The 23,945-nt window shown below is 39.1% G+C and overlaps 1 protein-coding gene across 1 annotated transcript; it reads left to right on the top strand.

Moving 5' to 3' along the window:
* The first annotated feature begins 123 nt into the window (after nucleotides 1-123).
* LOC139471014 (receptor-interacting serine/threonine-protein kinase 1-like) lies at nucleotides 124-23,407 on the top strand. The gene is made up of 3 exons (XM_071253317.1): nucleotides 124-172; nucleotides 22,534-22,677; nucleotides 23,154-23,407. The coding sequence occupies exons 1-3, from the start codon at nucleotides 124-126 to the stop codon at nucleotides 23,405-23,407; spliced, it is 447 nt and encodes a 148-aa protein (XP_071109418.1).
* Nucleotides 23,408-23,945: the final 538 nt, after the last annotated feature.

Genomic DNA, 23,945 nt, shown 5'->3' with positions numbered 1-23,945 from the left:
TGTCCACCAACATTTCAATTCTGAAACTGACTCCATTCTTGGCATGATATTTGGGATTTTAGACGACAATACCATCCATCTAGTAGCAGTATGTTCAGAGAAGAGTGTTGGATTCGCCCCAAAATGGCCAAGCGAGAAGGTGGACCTGTTGCTGTGTTACGGAGTGGTTTAAGTAAGTTGGTTGGTTGTTGGTTTGTTTGTTGTTTAACGCCGCACTCAGCAATATTCCAGCTATATGACGGCGGTCTGTAAATAATCGAGTCTGGACCAGACAATCCAGTGATTGATATGAACATCGATCTAAGCAATTGGGATACGAGGACATGCATTAACCAAGTCAGCGAGCCTGACTACCCGATCCCGTAACTCGCCTCTTACGACAAGCATAGTCGCCTTTTAAGGCAAGCATGGGTTGCTGAAGACCTATTCTTACCCGTATCTTCACGGGTCTGAAAGCAATGTAATGAAATGTACGGAATTATGTAAACTCTAATGACAAATGTTTTTATTGTATTTCCGTGGATCGAATATGCAACCTTCGCAGGTGTAGCCAAGCAAGTGTACCAAAAGGCTGTAGTGCCGCTGATAAACAACAATGCTATTCACAGTACCCGCACACCAGCAACAGATATTTTACGCCCGCTTCGTAAGGTTCATGGAAAGTTTGTTTAAATCATGAACATGAATTGGGTGAGTGAGTTGGGTTTAACGCCGCTTTTAACAGTATTACAGTTATATCGCGGCGTGTCAGCTTAATGTGGGAGGAAAGCCCGAAGTGGTGCATGTCTCAGACGTTTACCACTTAGGTGAAACCCACGAGCACTGGTATGGTGCTGACAAACCTAGAAACATAATCGGGGCGAACGGGGATTTGAACCCACAATCATAGGTTTTCTGCCCAAGGGACGCAACTCTGCACAGCGAATCGCGGCGCCTTAGACGAGTGGGCCACCCATGCCCCCTGTTTAAATCATGAACATGAAAATGCCGGTTTATAAGTCAAATAAAACATGTACCCCCGGTACATTAGATTACAAACCCTCGTCCAAGGATTTTATTCCAGTCATATCACGGCGTGTGAGCTTAATGTGAGAATAAAGACCCCAAGTGATGCAGGTCTCAGACGTTTACCACTTTGGTGAAACCCACGAGTATGGTGCTGACAAACCCAGGAACCTGATTGAGACGAACTGGGATTCCAACCTAAAAATTATCGGGGTCTGCTTGCCCAAGGGACGCAACTCTGCACAGAAAATTGCGGCGCCTGAGACGATCGCTCCCCACCCCTCAGCTATCACGACAATGCATGGTTCAGTTTATACATCTTCTATTTGCGAGCTCAATTCATTATTAAGATAGTTGATACACTGAAACATCTTTTAGTCGTGCTAAAAAACAAAAATTCTTACCAAAGTCTCTTGGTTTGATGTTTCAGTATCCCAGTCTTTTTGTCACGTTGTCAAGGCCACAGGCCAGCACGTGCTTCTCGTGTGGCTGCGACGGTATTATGTCAACAATGTCACCGTGACCGGCAACACCGGATCGCTTGTTCACTGTTCAAATGTTATACATTTTGATTAGTTTTTCTGTTTTCTGTCCTATTTTTCGTAATTTATTTTTTAAAACTTCAGACAATTTTTTTGTCATTTCCTATTTTACCAACAATATGTTATCTACATATTCCTTGCAACAGGCCCCAACTGAGGATTATTCTCTCCCACTTTTTCTCATGTATTGTGTATTGACGCCTTTGGTTGTTTTCGATTTTCTATATTTTGGGGCATTGGAATATGTCCAACTTTTCATGCCTATTTCGGGGTAACGGGAGGCCCAGTCGTTTAAATAGCTTGCAGAGTTGTGTCCCTTAGGCACGCCAGGAAACTTTTATCGTGGGTTTGAATCCCATATTTACCAAAGTGGTAAACGTCTGAGACTTGCAAGTTGACACACTGTGATAAAACTGAATTACAATTCAGAGGGGCGTCAATTTAAACTCACCCACTAACATGGAAGCTGAAAATGTGTTGGAAGCCCACATTGGACCCATAACCATTCAAAACAAATCTTACCAATTCACAGATGCGCGTGATGACAAGTGTTTGAAGCGCCATAAAATATCACTAGCATCATTTCCTAACTGATGCTGTCACCCATGTTAAACCTTGTGAGTTTATTTGTTTCACCCTCATATATATATAAAATAAAGTCAAATATCGTTTTCCTTAGGAGAAATACACCTACATGTATCTGGTTGCCTCAGTGGTGGTGGATAAATGCCACGGCCAATAACATAGACAGGTGAGCCCTACAAGTGGGTGCTAACAGTATCACACATCACCAGAACACAAGTGGGTGCTAACAGTATCACACATCACCAGAACACAAGTGGGTGCTAACAGTTTCACACATCACCAGAACACAAGTGGGTGCTAACAGTTTCACACATCAGCAGAACACAAGTGGGTGCTAACAGTATCACACATCACCAGAACACAAGTGGGTGCTAACAGTTTCACACATCAGCAGAACACAAGTGGGTGCTAACAGTATCACACATTACCAGAACACAAGTGGGTGCTAACAGTATCACACATTACCAGAACACAAGTGGGTGCTAACAGTATCACACATCACCAGAACACAAGTGGGTGCTAACAGTATCACACATCACCAGAACACAAGTGGGTGCTAACAGCATCACACATTACCAGAACACAAGTGGGTGCTAACAGTATCACACATCACCAGAACACAAGTGGGTGCTAACAGTATCACACATCACCAGAACACAAGTGGGTGCTAACAGTATCACACATTACCAGAACACAAGTGGGTACTAACAGTATCACACATCACCAGAACACAAGTGGACGCTAACAGTATCACACATCACCAGAACACAAGTGGGTGCTAACAGTATCACACATCACCAGAACACAAGTGGGTGCTCACAGTATCACTCTTCACCAGAACACAAGTGGGTGCTAACAGTATCACACATCAGCAGAACACAAGTGGGTGCTGACAGGATCAACCATCATCAGAACACAAGTGGGTGCTGACGGTATCAACCATCATCAGAACACAAGTGGGTGCTGACAGTATCAACCATCACCAGAACACAAGTGGGTGCTAACAGTATCACACATCACCAGAACACAAGTGGGTGCTAACAGTATCACACATTACCAGAACACAAGTGGGTGCTAACAGTATCACACATCACCAGAACACAAGTGGGTGCTAACAGTATCACACATCACCAGAACACAAGTGGGTGCTAACAGTATCACACATCACCAGAACACAAGTGGGTGCTAACAGCATCACACATTACCAGAACACAAGTGGGTGCTAACAGTATCACACATCACCAGAACACAAGTGGGTGCTAACAGTATCACACATCACCAGAACACAAGTGGGTGCTAACAGTATCACACATTACCAGAACACAAGTGGGTACTAACAGTATCACACATCACCAGAACACAAGTGGACGCTAACAGTATCACACATCACCAGAACACAAGTGGGTGCTAACAGTATCACACATCACCAGAACACAAGTGGGTGCTCACAGTATCACTCTTCACCAGAACACAAGTGGGTGCTAACAGTATCACACATCACCAGAACACAAGTGGGTGCTGACAGGATCAACCATCATCAGAACACAAGTGGGTGCTGACGGTATCAACCATCATCAGAACACAAGTGGGTGCTGACAGTATCAACCATCACCAGAACACAAGTGGGTGCTAACAGTATCACACATCACCAGAACACAAGTGGGTGCTAACAGTATCACACATTACCAGAACACAAGTGGGTGCTAACAGTATCACACATCACCAGAACATACATAACAGACCAATCCCACATGAAATATATGTTATGAGTCACATATTAAACAAGATTTTCACATGTAACATACACATGCAAAGCAAGTGGCGGATATAGCCATGGACAATTGTGGTACGGTTTGTTTTATTACAGAAATGATTTTATCTTCACAAAGAATATTTGCCCACTGCTCCAGGAGAAGATCGACACTCAGTCAGGTGTAAACTGTCCTGTTTCATTATGTCAGGTGTAAACTGTACAGTCTGATGATGTCAGGTGTACACTGTCAAGTCTGATGATGTCAGGTGTAAACTGTCCTGTTTCATTATGTCAGGTGTAAACTGTCCAGTCTGATTATGTCAGATGTAATCTTCCAGTCTCATTATGTCAGGTGTAAACTTTCCAGTCTCGTTATGTCAGGTGTAAACTGTCCTGTTTCATTATGTCAGGTGTACACTCTCCAGTCTCATTATGTCAGGCGTAAACTGTACTGTTTTATTATGTCAGATGTAAACTCTCCAGTCTCATTATGTCAGGTGTAAACTGTCCTGTTTTATTATGCCAGGTGTAAACTGTCTAGGCTTATTTTGTCAGGTGTAAACCGTCCAGTCGAATTATGTCAGGTGTTAACTTTCCAGCCTCGTTATGCCAGGTGTAAACTTTTCAGTCTTATTATGTCAGGTGTAAACTGCCCTGTTTCATTATGTCAGGTGTAAACTTCCAGTCACAATACATGTATGTCAGGTGTAAACTGTCCTGTTTCATTATGTCAGGTGTAAACTCTCCAGTCTCATTATGTCAGGTGTAAACATCAAGTCTCATTATGTCAGGTGTAAACTGTCATGTCTCATTATGTCAGGTGTAAACTCTCCGGTCTCATTATGTCAGGTGTAAACTCTCCAGTATCATTATGTCAGGTGTAAACTATTTTGTTTCATTATGTCAGGTGTAAACTGTCCTGTTTCATTATGTCAGTTGTAAACTGTCCCGTCGGATTATGTCAGGTGTAAACTTCCAGTCTTATTATGTCAGATGTAAACGTCCAGTGTCATTATGTCAGGTGTAAACTGTCCAGGCTTAGTATGTCAGGTGTAAACTTCCCAGTCTCGTTATGCCAGGTGTAAACTGTCCAGGCTTATTTTGTCAGGTGTAAACTGTCCAGTCTGATTATGTCAGGCGTTAACTTTCAAGCCTCGTTATGCCAGGTGTAAACTGCCCAGACATATTTTGTCAGGTGTAAACTGTCCAGTCTGATTATGTCAGATAAAAACTCTCCAGTCTTATTATATCAGGTGTAAACGTCCAGTCTTATTATGTCAGGTGTAAACTTCCAGTCTTATTATATCAGATGTAAACGTCCAGTGTCATTATGTCAGGTGTAAACTATCCAGTCTTATTATGCCAGATGTAAACTGTCCAGTCGGATTATGTCAGATGTAAACTTCCAGTGTCATTATGTCAGATGTAAACGTCCAGTGTCATTATGTCAGGTGTAAACTATCCAGTCTTATTATGCCAGGTGTAAACTGTCCAGTCTGATTATGTCAGTTGTAAACTGTCCAGTCTGATTATGTCAGATGTAAACTGTCCTGTCTCATTATGTCAGGTGTAAACTCTCCAGTCTCATTATGTCAGGTGTAAACTGTCCAGTCTCATTATGTCAGGTGTAAACTGTCCTGTCTCATTATGTCAGGTGTAAACTTCCAGTCTCATTATGCCAGGTGTAAACTTCGAGTCTTATTATGTCAGGTGTAAACTGTCCTGTCTCATTATGTCAGGTGTAAACTTCCAGTCACAATATGTCATGTGTAATCTGTCCTGTTTCAATATGTCAGGTGTAAACTGTCCTGTTTCATTATGTCAGGTGTAAACTTCCAGTCTAATTATGCCAGTTTTAAACTTACAGTCCCATTATGTCAGGTGTAAACTGTCCTGTTTCATTATGCCAGGTGTAAACTGTCCTGTTTCATTATGTCAGGTGTAAACTTCCACTCTGATTATGTCAGATATAAACTCTCCAGTCTTATTATATCAGGTGTAAACGTCCAGTCTCATTATGTCAGGTGTAAACTTCCAGTCACAATATGTCATGTGTAATCTGTCCTGTTTCAATATGTCAGGTGTAAACTGTCCTGTTTCATTATGTCAGGTGTAAACTTCCAGTCTAATTATGCCAGTTTTAAACTTACAGTCCCATTATGTCAGGTGTAAACTGTCCTGTTTCATTATGCCAGGTGTAAACTGTCCTGTTTCATTATGTCAGGTGTAAACTTCCACTCTGATTATGTCAGATATAAACTCTCCAGTCTTATTATATCAGGTGTAAACGTCCAGTCTTATTATGTCAGGTGTAAACTTCCAGTCTTATTATGTCAGATGTAAACGTCCAGTGTCATTATGTCAGGTGTAAACTATCCAGTCTCATTATGTCAGGTGTAAACTGTCAAGTCGGATTATGTCAGATGTAAACTTCCAGTGTCATTATGTCAGATGTAAACGTCCAGTGTCATTATGTCAGGTGTAAACTATCCAGTCTTATTATGCCAGGTGTAAACTGTCCAGTCTGATTATGTCAGTTGTAAACTTCCCAGTCTCGTTATGCCAGGTGTAAACTGTCCAGGCTTATTTTGTCAGGTGTAAACTGTCCAGTCTGATTATGTCAGATGTAAACTGTCCTGTCTCATTATGTCAGGTGTAAACTTCCAGTCTCATTATGCCAGGTGTAAACTTCCAGTCTCATTATGCCAGGTGTAAACTTCGAGTCTTATTATGTCAGGTGTAAACTGTCCTGTCTCATTATGTCAGGTGTAAACTTCCAGTCACAATATGTCATGTGTAAACTGTCCTGTTTCAATATGTGAGGTGTAAACTGTCCTGTTTCATTATGTCAGGTGTAAACTTCCAGTCTAATTATGCCAGTTTTAAACTTACAGTCCCATTATGTCAGGTGTAAACTGTCCTGGTTCATTATGTCAGGTGTAAACTCTCCAGTCTCATTGTGTCAGGTGTAAACTTACAGTCTCATTATGTCAGGTGTAAACTGCCCTGTTTCATTATGTCAGGTGTAAACTCTCCAGTCTCATTATGCCAGGTGTAAACTTACAGTATCATTATGTCAGGTGTAAACTGTCCTGTTTCATTATGTCAGGTGTAAACTGTCCTGTTTTATTATGTCAGGTGTAAACTCTCCAGTCTAATTATGCCAGGTGTAAACTTCCAGTCTAATCATGCCAGGTGTAAACTTCCAGTCTAATTATGTCAGGTGTAAACTTCCAGTCTAATCATGTCAGGTGTAAACTTCCAGTCTCATTATGTCAGGTGTAAACATCCAGTGTCATTATGTCAGGTGTAAACTTTCCAGTCTGATGATGTCAGGTGTAAACTCTCCAGTCTCATTATGTCAGGTGTAAACTGTCCTGTTTAATTATGTCAAGTGTAAACTTCCAGTTTCATTATGCCAGGTGTAAACTATCCTGTTTCATTATGTCAGATGTAAACGTCCAGTGTCATTATGTCAGATGTAAACGTCCAGTGTCATTATGCCAGGTGTAAACTTCCAGTCTAATCATGCCAGGTGTAAACTATCCAGTCTTATTATGCCAGATGTAAACTGTCCAGTCGGATTATGTCAGATGTAAACTTCCAGTGTCATTATGTCAGATGTAAACGTCCAGTGTCATTATGTCAGGTGTAAACTATCCAGTCTTATTATGCCAGGTGTAAACTGTCCAGTCTGATTATGTCAGTTGTAAACTGTCCAGTCTGATTATGTCAGATGTAAACTGTCCTGTCTCATTATGTCAGGTTTAACTCTCCAGTCTCATTATGTCAGGTGTAAACTGTCCAGTCTCATTATGTCAGGTGTAAACTGTCCTGTTTCATTATGTCAGGTGTAAACTTCCAGTCTCATTATGCCAGGTGTAAACTTCGAGTCTTATTATGTCAGGTGTAAACTGTCCTGTCTCATTATGTCAGGTGTAAACTTCCAGTCACAATATGTCATGTGTAATCTGTCCTGTTTCAATATGTCAGGTGTAAACTGTCCTGTTTCATTATGTCAGGTGTAAACTTCCAGTCTAATTATGCCAGTTTTAAACTTACAGTCCCATTATGTCAGGTGTAAACTGTCCTGTTTCATTATGCCAGGTGTAAACTGTCCTGTTTCATTATGTCAGGTGTAAACTTCCACTCTGATTATGTCAGATATAAACTCTCCAGTCTTATTATATCAGGTGTAAACGTCCAGTCTTATTATGTCAGGTGTAAACTTCCAGTCTTATTATGTCAGATGTAAACGTCCAGTGTCATTATGCCAGGTGTAAACTTCCAGTCTCATTATGCCAGGTGTAAACTTCGAGTCTTATTATGTCAGGTGTAAACTGTCCTGTCTCATTATGTCAGGTGTAAACTTCCAGTCACAATATGTCATGTGTAAACTGTCCTGTTTCAATATGTGAGGTGTAAACTGTCCTGTTTCATTATGTCAGGTGTAAACTTCCAGTCTAATTATGCCAGTTTTAAACTTACAGTCCCATTATGTCAGGTGTAAACTGTCCTGTTTCATTATGTCAGGTGTAAACTCTCCAGTCTCATTGTGTCAGGTGTAAACTTACAGTCTCATTATGTCAGGTGTAAACTGCCCTGTTTCATTATGTCAGGTGTAAACTCTCCAGTCTCATTATGCCAGGTGTAAACTTACAGTATCATTATGTCAGGTGTAAACTGTCCTGTTTCATTATGTCAGGTGTAAACTGTCCTGTTTTATTATGTCAGGTGTAAACTCTCCAGTCTAATTATGCCAGGTGTAAACTTCCAGTCTAATCATGCCAGGTGTAAACTTCCAGTCTAATTATGTCAGGTGTAAACTTCCAGTCTAATCATGTCAGGTGTAAACTTCCAGTCTCATTATGTCAGGTGTAAACATCCAGTGTCATTATGTCAGGTGTAAACTTTCCAGTCTGATGATGTCAGGTGTAAACTCTCCAGTCTCATTATGTCAGGTGTAAACTGTCCTGTTTAATTATGTCAAGTGTAAACTTCCAGTTTCATTATGCCAGGTGTAAACTATCCTGTTTCATTATGTCAGGTGTAAACGTCCAGTCTCATTATGCCAGGTGTAAACTTCGAGTCTTATTATGTCAGTTGTAAACTGTCCTGTTTCATTATGTCAGGTGTAAACTGTCCAGTGTCATTATGTCAGGTGTAAACTATCCTGTTTCATTATGTCAGGTGTAAACTTCCAGTCTGATTATGCCAGGTGTAAACTTCCAGTCTAATTATGCCAGGTGTAAACTTCCAGTCTAATTATATCAGGTGTAAACTTCCAGTCTTATTATATCAGGTGTAAACTTCCAGTCTTATTATGTCAGATGTAAACGTCCAGTGTCATTATGTCAGGTGTAAACTATCCAGTCTCATTATGTCAGGTGTAAACTGTCCAGTGTCATTATGTCAGGTGTAAACTATCCAGTCTCATTATGTCAGGTGTAAACTGTCCAGTCAGATTATGTCAGGTGTAAACTTCCAGTCTCATTATGTCAGATGTAAATGTCCAGTGTCATTATGTCAGGTGTAAACTGTCCAGTCTGATTATGTCAGGTGTAAACTATCCAGTCTCATTATGTCAGGTGTAAACTGTCCAGTCAGATTATGTCAGGTGTAAACGTCCAGTCACAATATGTCAGGTGTAAACGTGCAGTCTCATTATGTCAGGTGTAAACTTTCAAGTCTCATTATGTCAGGTGTAAACTTACAGTCTCATTATGTCAGGTGTAAACTGCCCTGTTTCATTATGTCAGGTGTAAACTCTCCAGTTCATTATACCAGGTGTAAACGTACACTATCATTATGTCAGGTGTAAACTGTCCTGTTTCATTATGTCAGGTGTAAACTGTCCTGTCTCATTATGTCAGGTGTAAACTCTCCAGTCTAATTATGCCAGGTGTAAACTTCCAGTCTAATTATGCCAGGTGTAAACTTCCAGTCTAATTATGTCAGGTGTAAACTTCCAGTCTTTTTATGTCAGATGTAAACGTCCAATGTCATTATGTCAGGTGTAAACTATCCAGTCTGATGATGTCAGATGTAAACTGACCAGTCTCATAATATCAGTTGTAAACTGTCCAGTCTTATTATGTCAGGTGTACACTGTTCAGTCTTTTATTATGTCAAGTGTACACTGTCCAGTCGCATTATGTCAGGTGTAAACTGTCCAGTCTCATTAATGTCAGGTGTAAACTGTCCTGTCTTATTATGTCAGGTGTAAACTGTCCTGTCTTATTATGTCATGTGTAAACTTCCAGTCTCATTATGTCAGGTGTAAACCCTCCAGTCTCATTATGTCAGGTGTAAACTCTCCAGTCTAATTATGTCAAGTGTAAACTCTCCAGTCTCATTATGTCAGGTGTAAACTGTCCAGTCTCATTATGTAAGGCGTAAACTTCCAGTCTCATTATGTCAGGTGTAAACTGTCCTGTTTGATTATGTCAGGTGTAAACTTCCAGTCTCATTATGTCAGGTGTAAACTGTCCTGTTTAATTATGTCAGGTGTAAACTTCCAGTCTAATTATGCCAGGTGTAAACTCTCCAGTCTCATTATGTCAGGTGTAAACTTCCAGTCTAATCATGCCAGGTGTAAACTTAAAGTCTTATTATGTCAGGTGTAAACTGTCCTGTTTCATTATGTCAGGTGTAAACTGTCCTGTTTCATTATGTCAGGTGTAAACTCTCTAGTCTAATTATGCCAGGTGTAAACGTCCAGTCTAATTATGCCAGGTGTAAACTTCCAGTCTAATTATGTCAGGTGTAAACTTCCAGTCTAATTATGTCACTTGTAAACTTCCAGTCTAATTATGCCAGGTGTAAACTTCCAGTCTAATTATGCCAGGTGTAAACTTCCAGTCTAATTATGCCAGATGTAAATTCTAGTCTAATTATGTCAGGTGTAATCTTTCCAGTCTCATTATGTCACTTGTAAACTTCCTGTCTAATTATGTCAGGTGTAAACTTCCAGTCTAATTATGCCAGGTGTAAACTTCCAGTCTCATTATGTCAGGTGTAAACTGTCCTGTTTCATTATGTCAGGTGTAAACTTCCAGTTTCATTATGTCAGGTGTAAACTCTCCAGTCTCATTATGTCAGGTGTAAACTTAAAGTCTCATTATGTCAGGTGTAAACTGTCCTGTTTCATTATGCAAAGTGTAAACTGTCAAGTCTTATTATGTTATTATAAATTTAAAATTTTCTTTTTGCCTTTAGATTTATTCAGATGGTTGTTCTGATTGATGGAACATGAATGTGTTATCCATCTGAAGCAAAATAAGGTCACACCAGCACCATGCTTCAGCACCCCCATTTGTCAACAATGAATATTCAAAGTGCCGTTTTCGTTCACTTGTGCCAAAAAGTCCAGAATTGTTTTGTTTTTTTACATTTATTCTTTACAGATATTTAGATACATTATTCATGTTGCACTTCTAAAAGTTTGAAAGAAAAATATGAAGGTTTACTACAACTACTTGCAACTCATACATGCCTTGGGTGGGTCCGACCCAGCTCAAAAACGACAAAAAACACACACAGAACTAGGTATTTTTTAATTCAGGGATATTATTTATGCACAGTATCTTAAGGCAGATTAATATTTTCAAAATATGCAATAATGCATATCTAGGCTAATTACAAAAAAATGAAAACCATTAACTTTTATATCCCAACACGATAAGTGAATGTGTAAAATCTCAATTATCTTAAGTATTTCACAATATAAGATACATGTGGGCTAAAATCCATAGCATGAAGTTCAGAAAGATTTTTAAACTAGTTTCTATCTCAAAATTTTTGTCCAAAATTATGTAAAGAAAACCACTTTTAAGTGACATGTGGTTAAAGTTAGTGAAACAACATTTTTAATACTTTAAAATGCTCTTATCATCATTATGATGATATGTCTGTTTATCAGTATCAACATCCTTTATGTTTATTTAATGACTTAAAACATGTCTTTGCAAAATGATGTAGAAGGCCAAACTAAATATACAAATATAATGCACAATGATATTTTTTGGAAATTCTGTGGTAATACATATTGTATTTTATTACCTCTAAGTGAGTTTTACACCATTTATAACTAAAATACCCAACTACATCTTTGGTCTTTTGAATATTAAACACAGTTCTAAAATATATTCATAGACATCACTTGAAGGAACATGAACTGGAAAAAAATTTCATAGCTCAAGACAATAGTTCAGAAGTTTGTTATGCTCAAACTGTCCCAGCAAAACATATTTACACTTTTGAAAATATGTTGCACTCACCAAACAAGAAACATGCATAAGTCGAAAATAAATAATAGCAACATAAATATCCATGAAAATGGGAAAAGTCATTGTAACCTTTATATTTAACAATCACAGCAAAATGTCTGTCATGAATAATCTTAATACAGTCATGTGCGTTTTCATGCTCCTAGTATTGACAGTCAAGCATCATGAGCGAATGAGCCAATGGGGAGTATGCTTCAAATATCCAGTCTATTAATGACTGGAAGACATGTATACAGAACTAGCCATCGTAATGGCCACGTATCAGCTGGCTGAACAGGACAATTGTCACCAACCATATCCTCATCAAAACTGTTAAGAAGCCTTTTCTTGACAGCGCACAAAATGTAAAACATATTATGAAACTAATTATCTTCCCTTCAAGGGCAGGCGGATAATCGCACTTACCTCCCCTGAAATTATTTGTAGGTCAAATCAAAATACTTTGGCGATGTTTGAAAAATACAGAAAAATAGTTTTTAAATAGTTTTATCATGCAGCTATATACATACATCCATATAACGATTAAATTACCAGTTTTTAGGTAAAATAGAATACATTTAACTTTTACTTGCCTGAAAAAATGCTTTTCCCTTCTCTCTGAACTCCCGAAGCGCGGGATACAGTGACCAGGAAGTGTGTTGTTGTCATAACAACCAAGAAGACGCGCAAAATCGTCATCACAATAAGCATAAATTGCCCTCGAACGTCATTACTAATTGCATTCGTGACCAACTCGTGTTATTACGGGACAAGCCGAATAGCGTTCTTGCAGGTTACGTAAAGGGGCGAGTGGTGACGAATGTACTAATTGTGAAGCAAAACTGAAAGTGTTCTTAACATTGCTACAGAAGCGCCCCCTAGCGATAACTGCGGTCGCTACTGTGAAAGTGAGGGGTAAGTAGCAAGTCACGTGGATTATCGCACTCTAATGTTAATAATAATGTGTCAGTGATTCAATTAGTGTTGAAAATACTTCCTCACAGCAGTCACACTTTAAGAGACAAAATGTTATCTACAGAACTATGACTTATTTCGTGTCTACCTGCCATTTGTTCTGCAACAGTGAACACGGAGTAGGCTAGTATCTGCCTTGTCATTGATCGCGCAACAAATGGAGCTCACATTACACATGTTCAAGACGCCCAAGGTGTAGCAGTGAAATGCACCAGGTCAACTCTCCCCACGACAAAAGTGTCTTTCAGTCGCAACAAACGTATGTATTTGTCAGACTAGAAAACCGTTCCTGAAGGCGAATCTGACGAGAATGATAGAGCCACCCAAACATTTACGTCTGTTTCTTCATTACAAAGGTCGAATTCAGTATGGGGTTTCTTGAATGCACGAACATTGTGTTTAATCGTTGTTTACTTGTCAGATTATCAACAACAATATGATATGGTGTTATTGAATCAGATATCGAATAATGTGCACAACATTTCCATAAAATAATTCTGAAGGACAACAAAAAGGCAACAAGCTACGGTGGCCCATAAGGGACATGGCGTCTGTTTTTCCATATTTTAATATTTCACTTACTTTTATCGTTACCTTTTGCAAATTAACACGTTTTGTCTTACAAATATGTGATAAATCATGTGTAAAGAAGATATTGAATCGCTGAAAAGTGAAACGAAAATGTCAAAAAACAAAAACGAAAATGTCAAAAACTAAAATGAAAATACAGAAAACTGTTTCCACCGCGGTGATAATATTACCACCGCGGTGATAATATTTACACCGCGGTGATAATATTTCTACCGCGGTGATAATATTTACACCGTGGTGAAAACTATTTCTACCGCGGTGAAAACTATTTCCACCGCGGTGATAATATTACCACCGCGGTGATAATATTTACACCGCGGTGAAAACTATTTACACCGCGGTGATAATATTTCTACCGCGGTGATAATATTTACACCGCGGTGATAATATTTCTACCGCGGTGAAAACTATTTCTACCGCGGTGATAATATTTCTACCGTGGTGTTAATATTTCTACCGCGGTGATAATATTTCTACCGCGGTGAAAACTATTTCTACCGCGGTGATAATATTTCTACCGTGGTGTTAATATTTCTACCGCGGTGATAATATTTCTACCGCGGTGAAAACTATTTCTACCGCGGTGATATTATTTCTACCGCGGTGAAAACTATTTACACCGCGGTGGAAATAGTTTTCACCGCGGTAGAAATATTATCACCGCGGTAGAAATATTAACACCACGGTAGAAATAGTATCACCGTGGTAGAAATAGTTTTCACCGCGGTAGAAATATTATCACCGCGGTGTAAATATTATCACCGCGGTAGAAATAGTTTTCACCGCGGTGTAAATATTATCACCGCGGTAGAAATATTATCACCGCGGTGTAAATAGTTTTCACCGCGGTGTAAATATTATCACCGCGGTGGTAATATTATCACCGCGGTGGAAATAGTTTTCTGTATTTTCATTTTAGTTTTTGACATTTTCGTTTTTGTTTTTTGACATTTTCATTTTAGTTTTTGACATTTTCGTTTCACTTTTCAGCGATTCAATATCTTCTTTACACATGATTTATCACATATTTGTAAGACAAAACGTGTTAATTTGCAAAAGGTAACGATAAAAGTAAGTGAAATATTAAAATATGGAAAAACAGACACCATGTCCCTTGCCACCGTAGCTTGTTGCCTTTTTGTTGTCCTTCAGAATTATTTTATGGAAATGTTGTGCAGTTTTCTGTATTTTCATTTTAGTTTTTGACATTTTCGCTTTTGTTTTTGACATTTTCATTTTGGTTTTTGACATTTCCATTTTAGTTTTTGACATTTTCGCTTCACATTTCAGCGACTCAATAGCTACTTGAAAGTACATTTTCCATGTTTTCAGTTGTATTTATACATGATTTATCACATATTTGTATGACAAATCGTGTTAATTTGCAAAAGGTTACGATAACAGTACGTGAAATATCAAAATATGAATAAACAGACTCTATGTCCATTATGGGCCACCGTAACAAGCAGATATTCATTTTTTAATCAGCAGTCACACTTTATGAGAAATAATCTTATCACAAATACATGTGTCTGAAGGCGAGGCCACTTCTGTGTTAGCGACCGATCAGGAAGTCGAGCTCACATCAGATTTGTAGAAAAAAAAATCTTTTAAATGTTATCCTGTTAGCATTTTCATTTTACAGTTGCGCATATTGCACATAAAGTTGTTAAAGTTGCACATATTTTGTTAGTAAGTATTAATGAGTAAACTCCAAAAGGATTTCCTGGCACATGTTGATGTTCACCGTAAGCATTATCGCAGTAAAACTGGTTGATACCATTGTGGTGGATACAGCTAGCAGCATGCTAATTTGCTCTCTTGATAACTGATTTTTACAATGGTTAACCCAAGAAATAGAATGATTCCACCGGACAGGAGAAGAATGGATCCTTGGTAGAAAAGAGAATTTAAGGAACTAACTTCCATTGGACGTTCTTCCACATTAAGCTATCATGCTTGTGAAAACATCAAACTGTTCAAATCGGCGTTAAACTCAACTCCCTCCACACACGACTAACATGGCCGTATAAACGGAAAGTCATCTTTATAGAGAGAGGGTCTTGATTTAGTCTTTCTGCAATTAAAAACCATATCAGTAGATGAAGTTCCAATACATGTATCATCGGCGAATGACCTAGTAATATTTTGAAGCTCTCAGTAATATCACGTATTTAAACTGGAAATAGGAACGGCCCCAGTACAGATCCCTGTGGGACCCCTGCTTTTGTGAATTGTTTACTTGATAAACTACCATTAACAAATACTCTTTGGCAACGAGCTGACAGATAACTACGACACCAAGCTATTAATTTACCATTTGTACCTAATTGAAGTTTATGCAAAATACCTTTGTGCCATACCCTGTCGAATACCTTATCACAGAATATCATACAAAAAATATTTATGATCATCAAGCGAATTAGAAATGTGATTATAAATTTCAGTTGGTTGATATGTAGTACAATTATTCAGCCTGATCGAGTGCTTGATGTTTGGAAAATAGTTTATTCTCCAGAAAGTAATGATACATTCTTATAAAAATGTCCTTCAAATAATTTTCTAAGACAGGAAAATATACTTCATGTATAGATTATTATAAGCACAGGAGATTTCGCTGTTGTATGGATGACAAATGAAAGATCATTCAGTAATCTGTTAGCAGTGAAAGAAATCTGCCAGTAATAATATCTCGACTTGATTCTAAAATCTGAGGATACGTAAATTCCGCTTTCGCCCTGGATTCCAAAGCTCCACACAAACTTCTCACAAAGGGATATATTGTCAATTCCAATTGCGTATAACGTCACATTTGGCCCAGAAGAATTAAAATTCACCACATTTTGTGTGGTTTATTTTTAGATTTATTTAAACCCTGAAATGCATGAAAGTTAACCGCATTACTGAGAGGCAGACCTTTTCTTCTGAGAAGGCTATGGGACATACGAGTAATTTGTGATGACAAGGACGATATTTTATATTAGATATTACTATTGCAAAAACGTTTCTCAATTACAAACATTTATGGACCAAATACTGATACACCTGACTTCTTCAAGACTTTAGAAACACTTTTAATGCAATTACCAGGTATTTCATTATCAGCTGGTGATTGGAACGTAGTTCAAGATTACAACAAAGATACATACAACTATAAACATAGATATAACCACTCAGCAAATAAGGCAATACTTGATATCAAAGAAAACTTAGAGATATGGAGGATATTACACCCCTATAAATATCAATATACATGGAGAAAGTTAAACCCATTGAAACAGAGTAGATTAGACTACTTTCTGACAACAGAAGATGTAACGTCATTGGTTCAATCCTCATCAATAGGTATTACTTATATATCTGATCATTCATATATATCACTTGAATTGTCACTGCAACCTATTGAGCATCTTCCCGAGGCAAGGGAGTTAACTGTCTATAAAGTCCAGTTTCAGTCCCTGGCCAAACTAGACTGGAATTCATGGGCTCGATCGTAGCGCCACCTGTGGCTATTACGAGTCATGTCCCTCTCCTATGGACCAATCAGATTCCAATTCTCGTATCACTTGCATTTGCTTCAAACAATATGGCGGCGCCCAGTCAAGACGATCTGATCGATAATCAAGATCTATATTGTGAAAAAACGAGTCTTACTTCGCAAAGTTCATCAAATCACGTGAGCACCTTGATTAAAAACATGAAAAGATTTAGTCAATCCGGCGATAGGAACGAGTTAGCCAGGATGGAATCCTCAATTTATGACCATTTAGCTTTTTTAAATGAAAAGAACGAAAAAAGAAAGAAAGAAAAAGAACTGAAGATCTTGAAACAAAATATATCGCACACGATGCTGAAATAATAAACTTATACAACAAATTAGAAGAAAATTTCAGAACAAATTAAATAAAAAGTGTTATATTTAGAAGCAAGGCAAAGTTGTAAGAGGGAGGAGAAAAGAATACAGATTATTTTTTTCAATCTGGAAAAAAGAGACATCTCGTTAATAAAGATATGTGTGAGATAATTTGTTGAAACAAATACAAAATTAAAAGATAGGAAAGAAATAATAAACGAAAAAGTAATTTTTAATACAAAATCATATTAAAATAACCACAATGAAAATTGGGAAAAAGAACTAGATCCGTTTGTAGTAAATATGACATAAAAATGTCAGCCGATAAAATGCAAATATGTGAAGGTCAAATTTCTTTTGTCGAATCTTCGCAGGCATTAAAACATATGAAAAATAGGAAAAGTCCATCATAAGACGTCTTCTCAATAGTTGTATAAATCTTTCTGGAAAGATATTGGTATTTTTGTAGTGAGTGGGTGAGTGGGTGAGTGGGTGAGTGAGTATCCACGGTGAACTTTGTACAATGTGTTTACCAACAGGAAAATCACATGGTGCAGTCCTTGAAGGAAAGGGTAGCATCTGATGTTTAATAGATCTCTACACGTGGCGTGGATGGTTACATAGCCTAGTATCTGGGGAGTTCGCTCGTCACTGAGAAAATCCGGGTTCGATTCACCAAATGTGTAAAATATGGAAATCCAGTTCTTTTTCTTCCACCAAACACCCACCAACGCGTGATGTAACTAGAATATACCTGAAAGCGGCGAAAAAAGCTACTTACTCATTCAGAATGAATCAACCGGATGAATCAAAAGATTGAATCCGATGAAGCAAAGGACTGAATCCGAAGATTCCAATGAGTGAATACAATGAATCAAATGACCGAATCCGATGAATAAAATAACTGAATCCGATGATTCACATGACTGGATCCGATGACAGGCAACCCCACTCTGTTTCAGCGCTCGTGCCGTATTTGTCCCCTTGGTGCTATGAACTTGTATGAATGGATTGTTGTTGTTGTTGTTGTTGTTGTTGTTGCTTTAAGTGTTTAAGAAGTCGCCTTCTGCCTAAGCAATTTCTGTTGACCTGTTCCTCTTTGAAACTCCTGTGTGTGAGTAGGGTACACATATCTATTGTGAGTTCACATAATTTCTGTTTTTGTATTGATATAATTTCTACTTTCTTATATTGAAATGATTTCATTATTATCCTTGGCTGCTCTGTTTATAGACGTTCGAGTAGCTGTCCATCTCTCAGAAATATGGTTAGTTTGGCCTTCGCTATTGCATCTCTTGGCTTTAGGAGATCTATGACAGATAGCAGATCTAACTGCAATTCTTGTTTTAACCTAGCCCGGACAGGGGCATGGTCTTGACATTCTAGTAACACGTGCTCAATGGTTTCAGCCTGATTGCAAGATGAACAAACCTTGTCATAGAGCTTTTTGTGACCGATTCTGAGGCGGGAGATAGCAATTTCAATTTTCCTTTCATTTGAGTATGAGTTTGGCTTTTATTGGACCTTGGGTTGAATTTTGTATAGCCATCTCCCTTGCCTCTCCCACTGGGCTTGCCATCTTTCTGCTATGGAGGCTTTGATTTTGCTTTATATCTCTAGGTCACTAAAGGGAATAGGCTGTATATCCGCTTTGTCTAGAGCTAGCTTCGCCAGTGAGTCTGCTTTTTCATTTCCATGAATATCTATGTGAGAGGGGATCCAACACAGCTCCACATGTTGCCCTTAGTCCGAAAAGTTTTTTTAATATTCGTATTAAATATTGTTGACTGTGTTTGGCCTGGAGTTTGAGTTTCTGCCACTGATGGCTTGATGTGCACTTAGCGAGTCTGATAGGACGACTGCCTTTGCTTCCGGAAGTTCCGGTATGAGTTTGAGTGCAAGATGAATTGCCTCCATTTCAGCCTTGAATACTGACTGACCATCAGGCAAGCGATTTGAATGTGCTTGGGGTTTGGAGCTGTGGATATGGACCCCGTAACCAGCACTATTGTTGATAGGATTCTTGGATCCATCAGTGTATATATGGGCCCAACTGTCCCAGGTAGTTTGAATTTTAGTGATAGCTACTGATCGTAGTAGGGTCTGGAGGCTGAATGTCATCACAATTGTGACTTCGAAAGAGTTCACGTTCTAACATCCCAGATGGCTTTTGTGAGGGATGTTTTCGAGCTAGGGTTTCATCTCGAGTGTTTTTGTCTTGCCATATCTTTTTAACCAAAAGGTTTGATGTTCGTCCCCAGAACGATAATATTGCCTGCTCTCTTCTTAGTTTCAATGGGAGTTTCCCGTTTCTACTTGTAGTGCCTCTAGTGAGGTGCCTGTTGCTGCGCCTGTGGCCAGCATTAGGGCTTTGTATTAGGCGCCTCAAGACAGTATTTGATGCTGAATGAAAGGCCTCACAACCATAGTCAATTTGCGATCTGATAAGAGATTTGTAGAGGTCCAGCTGAGTGTCTCTCGATGTTGCCAAAGATGTGCCTGAAATTGTCCGTAATACGCTCAGGTCTTTTTGATATCTGTTTTCCACATACTCTATATGTTTGCGCCAAGTGAGGTGTTGATCAAGGATCACCCCAAGAAATATTGCAGATTTTTATAAGTTGATTGGTTTGCCTTTTATGGAGACACGGGGTATCATAGCATCTTTCCCCCGCGCTTGAATAGAACTAGAAAGGGTGAATCCCCAATTATTGCACCATTGATGTACTCCGTCCAGGGCTCCGACTGGAGCTTTTTTCTGATTTGTGAAATATCTCTGTGCTTTACCCATATTGCTCCGTCATCAGCGAATTTAGAAGTTTGGGTAGGAGAGTTGACATGGTCAAAAAGATCATTGATCATTGATCATGATATTAAACAGGGTTGGGATTATAATGCTGCATTGTGGCGTGCCATTGTGGCGTGCCATAGGATCAGATCGATTGTTCCCTATTTTAACTGATAGCGACCTGTCTTGCAGGAAGCTGTCTATGAAGTTTGCCATTTCCCTTTTACTCCAATGGATTGGATTGCTTTCTTGTTCTCCTATATACTGAGCTGGACTAACCTTGTAGTGGTAATCTGCATAACCGTGGCAGGTAGGTTTCCACAGTAATATTGTAAACGCTTGTTAAAAACTAAATGGAAGTATATAAAATTACAAATAACACTGCCTTCGTGTGTTTTGTGAAACGAGTATTAAATTTTAACTGATGACTGACCATTGATGAAGGCTACGTTTGAAACCAATGAAACGATAGCCACGAGACAACAATCAAACAAACTGTCTTCTCATTTCCTTTTGTTCTGTTCTTTTCCAGGATACATTTATCCGTCTCTTGCGAATTTCTTGAAAGGTAGGTTCTAATGTGTAAACGTTTACTTACAAGCTACGTATATAACGCTACTTATCCAGATATACTGCCTGCTCAAGAGCGCTCAGTCGTATGCTCTTTTGAAGAGGATGGTCTTGGGTTTTGATCTAAAGGTGTTGACATCTTCAGATCCCCTGACATCAATGGGCAGTGCATTCCATAGAGTTGCACCTACTTTTCGGAAGGTTCTGTCGCCATATGTTGTTCTGCTGGTTGGTGGAACAGCTAGCTGTAGTTGGTTTTCAGATCTCAGTGTTCATCCGGGTTGGTAAAGGGCAGTGAGTTTCTGGAGGTATACTGGGGATAACCCATGGATCGATTTGTAGACAAACATGATTAGCTTGAACACGATCCTGAGTCTCACAGGTAGCCAGTGCAGCTCTTTCAGGACGAATGTAATGTGTTCACGCATTGACCTCCGTGTGATGGATCTGGCAGCAGTGTTTTGCACACGCTGTAGTCTTGACTGATGCTGTGTCTACATATCTTGCTATCTGTCTGATGTTCCTGATGCTGTCTTCTTTTTCCCTCACGTTTTGCTCTCTTTCAGTTTATAACACAGTATCCAAAGCTGTCGGGGATATATGTGAGTATACCTTGCTTCGATACACCCGTATGCATGGGAGTCTATCCTTTGACGAGACATATCTGTACATAGATGCATTTCCAGTAAAGAGACATATCCATACTTGGGAGTACACCCTGTGATACACATGTCTATGCATGACATTATTTCCTGTGATACACATCTCTATGCATGACAGTATTTACTGTGATACACATCTCTATGCATGACATTATTTCCTGTGATCCACATTTCTATGCATGACAGTATTTCCTGTGATACACATCTCTATGCATGACAGTACTTCCTGTGATACACATCTTTATGCATGACATTATTTCCTGTGATACACATTTCTATGCAAGACAGTATTTCCTGTGATCCACATCTCTATGCATGACAGTACTTCCTGTGATACACATCTCTATGCATGACAGTATTTCCTGTGATACACATCTTTATGCATGACATTATTTCCTGTGATACACATTTCTATGCATGACAGTATTTCCTATGATCCACATCTCTATGCATGACAGTACTTCCTGTGATACACATCTCTATGCACGACAGTATTTCCTGTGATACACATCTCTATGCATGACAGTACTTCCTGTGTTACACATCTCTATGCATGACAGTACTTCCTGTGTTACACATCTCTATGCATGACAGTATTTCCTGTGATACACATCTCTATGCATGACAGTACTTCCTGTGTTACACATCTCTATGCATGACAGTACTTCCTGTGTTACACATCTCTATGCATGACAGTACTTCCTGTGATACACATCTCTATGCAAGACAGTATTTCCTGTGATACACATCTCTATGCATGACATTATTTCCTGTGTTACACATCTCTATGCAAGACAGTATTTCCTGTGATACACATCTCTATGCATGACAGTACTTCCTGTGTTACACATCTCTATGCATGACAGTACTTCCTAACCAGTGTTAAACCAAATTCACTCACCAACTAACGTAGAGGTAGTGAATCTATACTTTTGCTTTCAGGGAATACAGTCAAGGGTTTCTGGCAGCGATGGAGACAACAAACCTCCCTAAACACAGACAGTAGGCCACTGGACACAGACAGTGGGCCACTGGACACAGACAGTGTGCCACCAGACGAGTCAGTTGGACCGCCTCTCTCCGATGGTAATACTGTCAGTTGTCTGATAGATTAACATCAATATGCATCCATACAATCTATTACCTATTTAGTATAGTATATTAGAAGTGCATGTTCGTGTCTCATCAAATGTTTGGACGTTTATTCAACATCTGACCTTATTTCCACGATAGTGAATTTTGAATAAGGATTCTTAATCGAAAACGCAAACCCAACAAAATTCACTTCAGGTAACAAACAAGTTCGTGTTTGGTTATGGAAGACATAGGTTCACTATAGTTAGAATTATAGTTACTTAACTGTAGCCCTTAGCTGTAACGCGGAACAGGTAGTAAACGATGCAGACCTGACATACTATCAAACCAGGCTGTAAGACGGAAGCTGAAATCTTCACGTCAACTATTCCAAATACAAGTTTAAGTTGCCCAGGGGTCATGAGATATTGTTTTCAGTCAATCTTTATGAGTTATTCACAACCTGCAATGTCTGTTTTCTCATCCAGATTCTGCAGTTGAAATTATCGAGAGCAAAATTTCAAGTAGATGGAAGCAATTGGGAAGACGCCTTGGAATGACAGACGATGAACTGGATAACATAGACAGTGATTACAAGGGACAGAAGGAGAAGGCACATCAGATGTTGCGGGCTTATAGAAACAAGGCCGACCAACCCATCCTAGACAAACTTGTTGAAGCGTGCCAGGGGTGTGGGCGCATGGACATTGCTAGAGAAATTTTGAAGCTTAAACAGGAATAAAACAGAATATAAAGACACACGTTGACCATTGCATGTTGTGACAGAGTGTTGAACATTGGTTGGTTGGTTTGTTGTTTAACGCCGCACTCAGCAATATTCCAGCTACATGACGGCGGTCTGTAAATAATCGATTATGGACCAGACAATCCAGTGATTAATATCATGAGCATCAATCCACACAATTGGGATTGATGACATGCATCAACCAAGCCAGCGAGCCTGACCGCCCGATTCCAGTGTTTAAGGAAGACCCCATGTTGGGCTCGGAGGACACGCCTTCATATAGCATTATCAAGGTTGACAAACATGGATATTCATTGGCATAGTTTCATCTTAGGCTGATCAGAAAACAAAAGCAATGAACTAGGGGTGGGGCGAGTCCAAATTTACTACCCGGGTACCCACCCACCTATCACCCGACCCTACCCTGGTACACACTGTTGGTCTCAAGAAAGAGGTACAAAATGTCCGATTGGGAATAGTTTGACTGTAGCCCTGGACAAAATGTATTTAGATACACGTATAAATCGATCTGGTC

The sequence above is a fragment of the Haliotis cracherodii genome, unplaced genomic scaffold (genome assembly GCF_022045235.1).
Source record: "Haliotis cracherodii isolate W230 unplaced genomic scaffold, xgHalCrac1.p SCAF_21, whole genome shotgun sequence".
Taxonomy (NCBI): domain Eukaryota; kingdom Metazoa; phylum Mollusca; class Gastropoda; order Lepetellida; family Haliotidae; genus Haliotis; species Haliotis cracherodii.
The sequence above is the reverse complement of the archived record's forward strand: the minus strand, read 5'-3'. Positions and strand labels throughout refer to the sequence as shown.

Bases quoted from the DNA above. Each gene is read 5' to 3' on its own strand.
- LOC139471014 (XM_071253317.1), top strand. From the start codon at position 124: ATGGCCAAGCGAGAAGGTGGACCTGTTGCTGTGTTACGGAGTGGTTTA. The intron at 173-22,533 runs GTAAGTTGGTTG...TTTTGCTTTCAG, and splicing joins TGTGTTACGGAGTGGTTTAA to GGAATACAGTCAAGGGTTTC. The intron at 22,678-23,153 runs GTAATACTGTCA...TTTCTCATCCAG, and splicing joins TGGACCGCCTCTCTCCGATG to ATTCTGCAGTTGAAATTATC.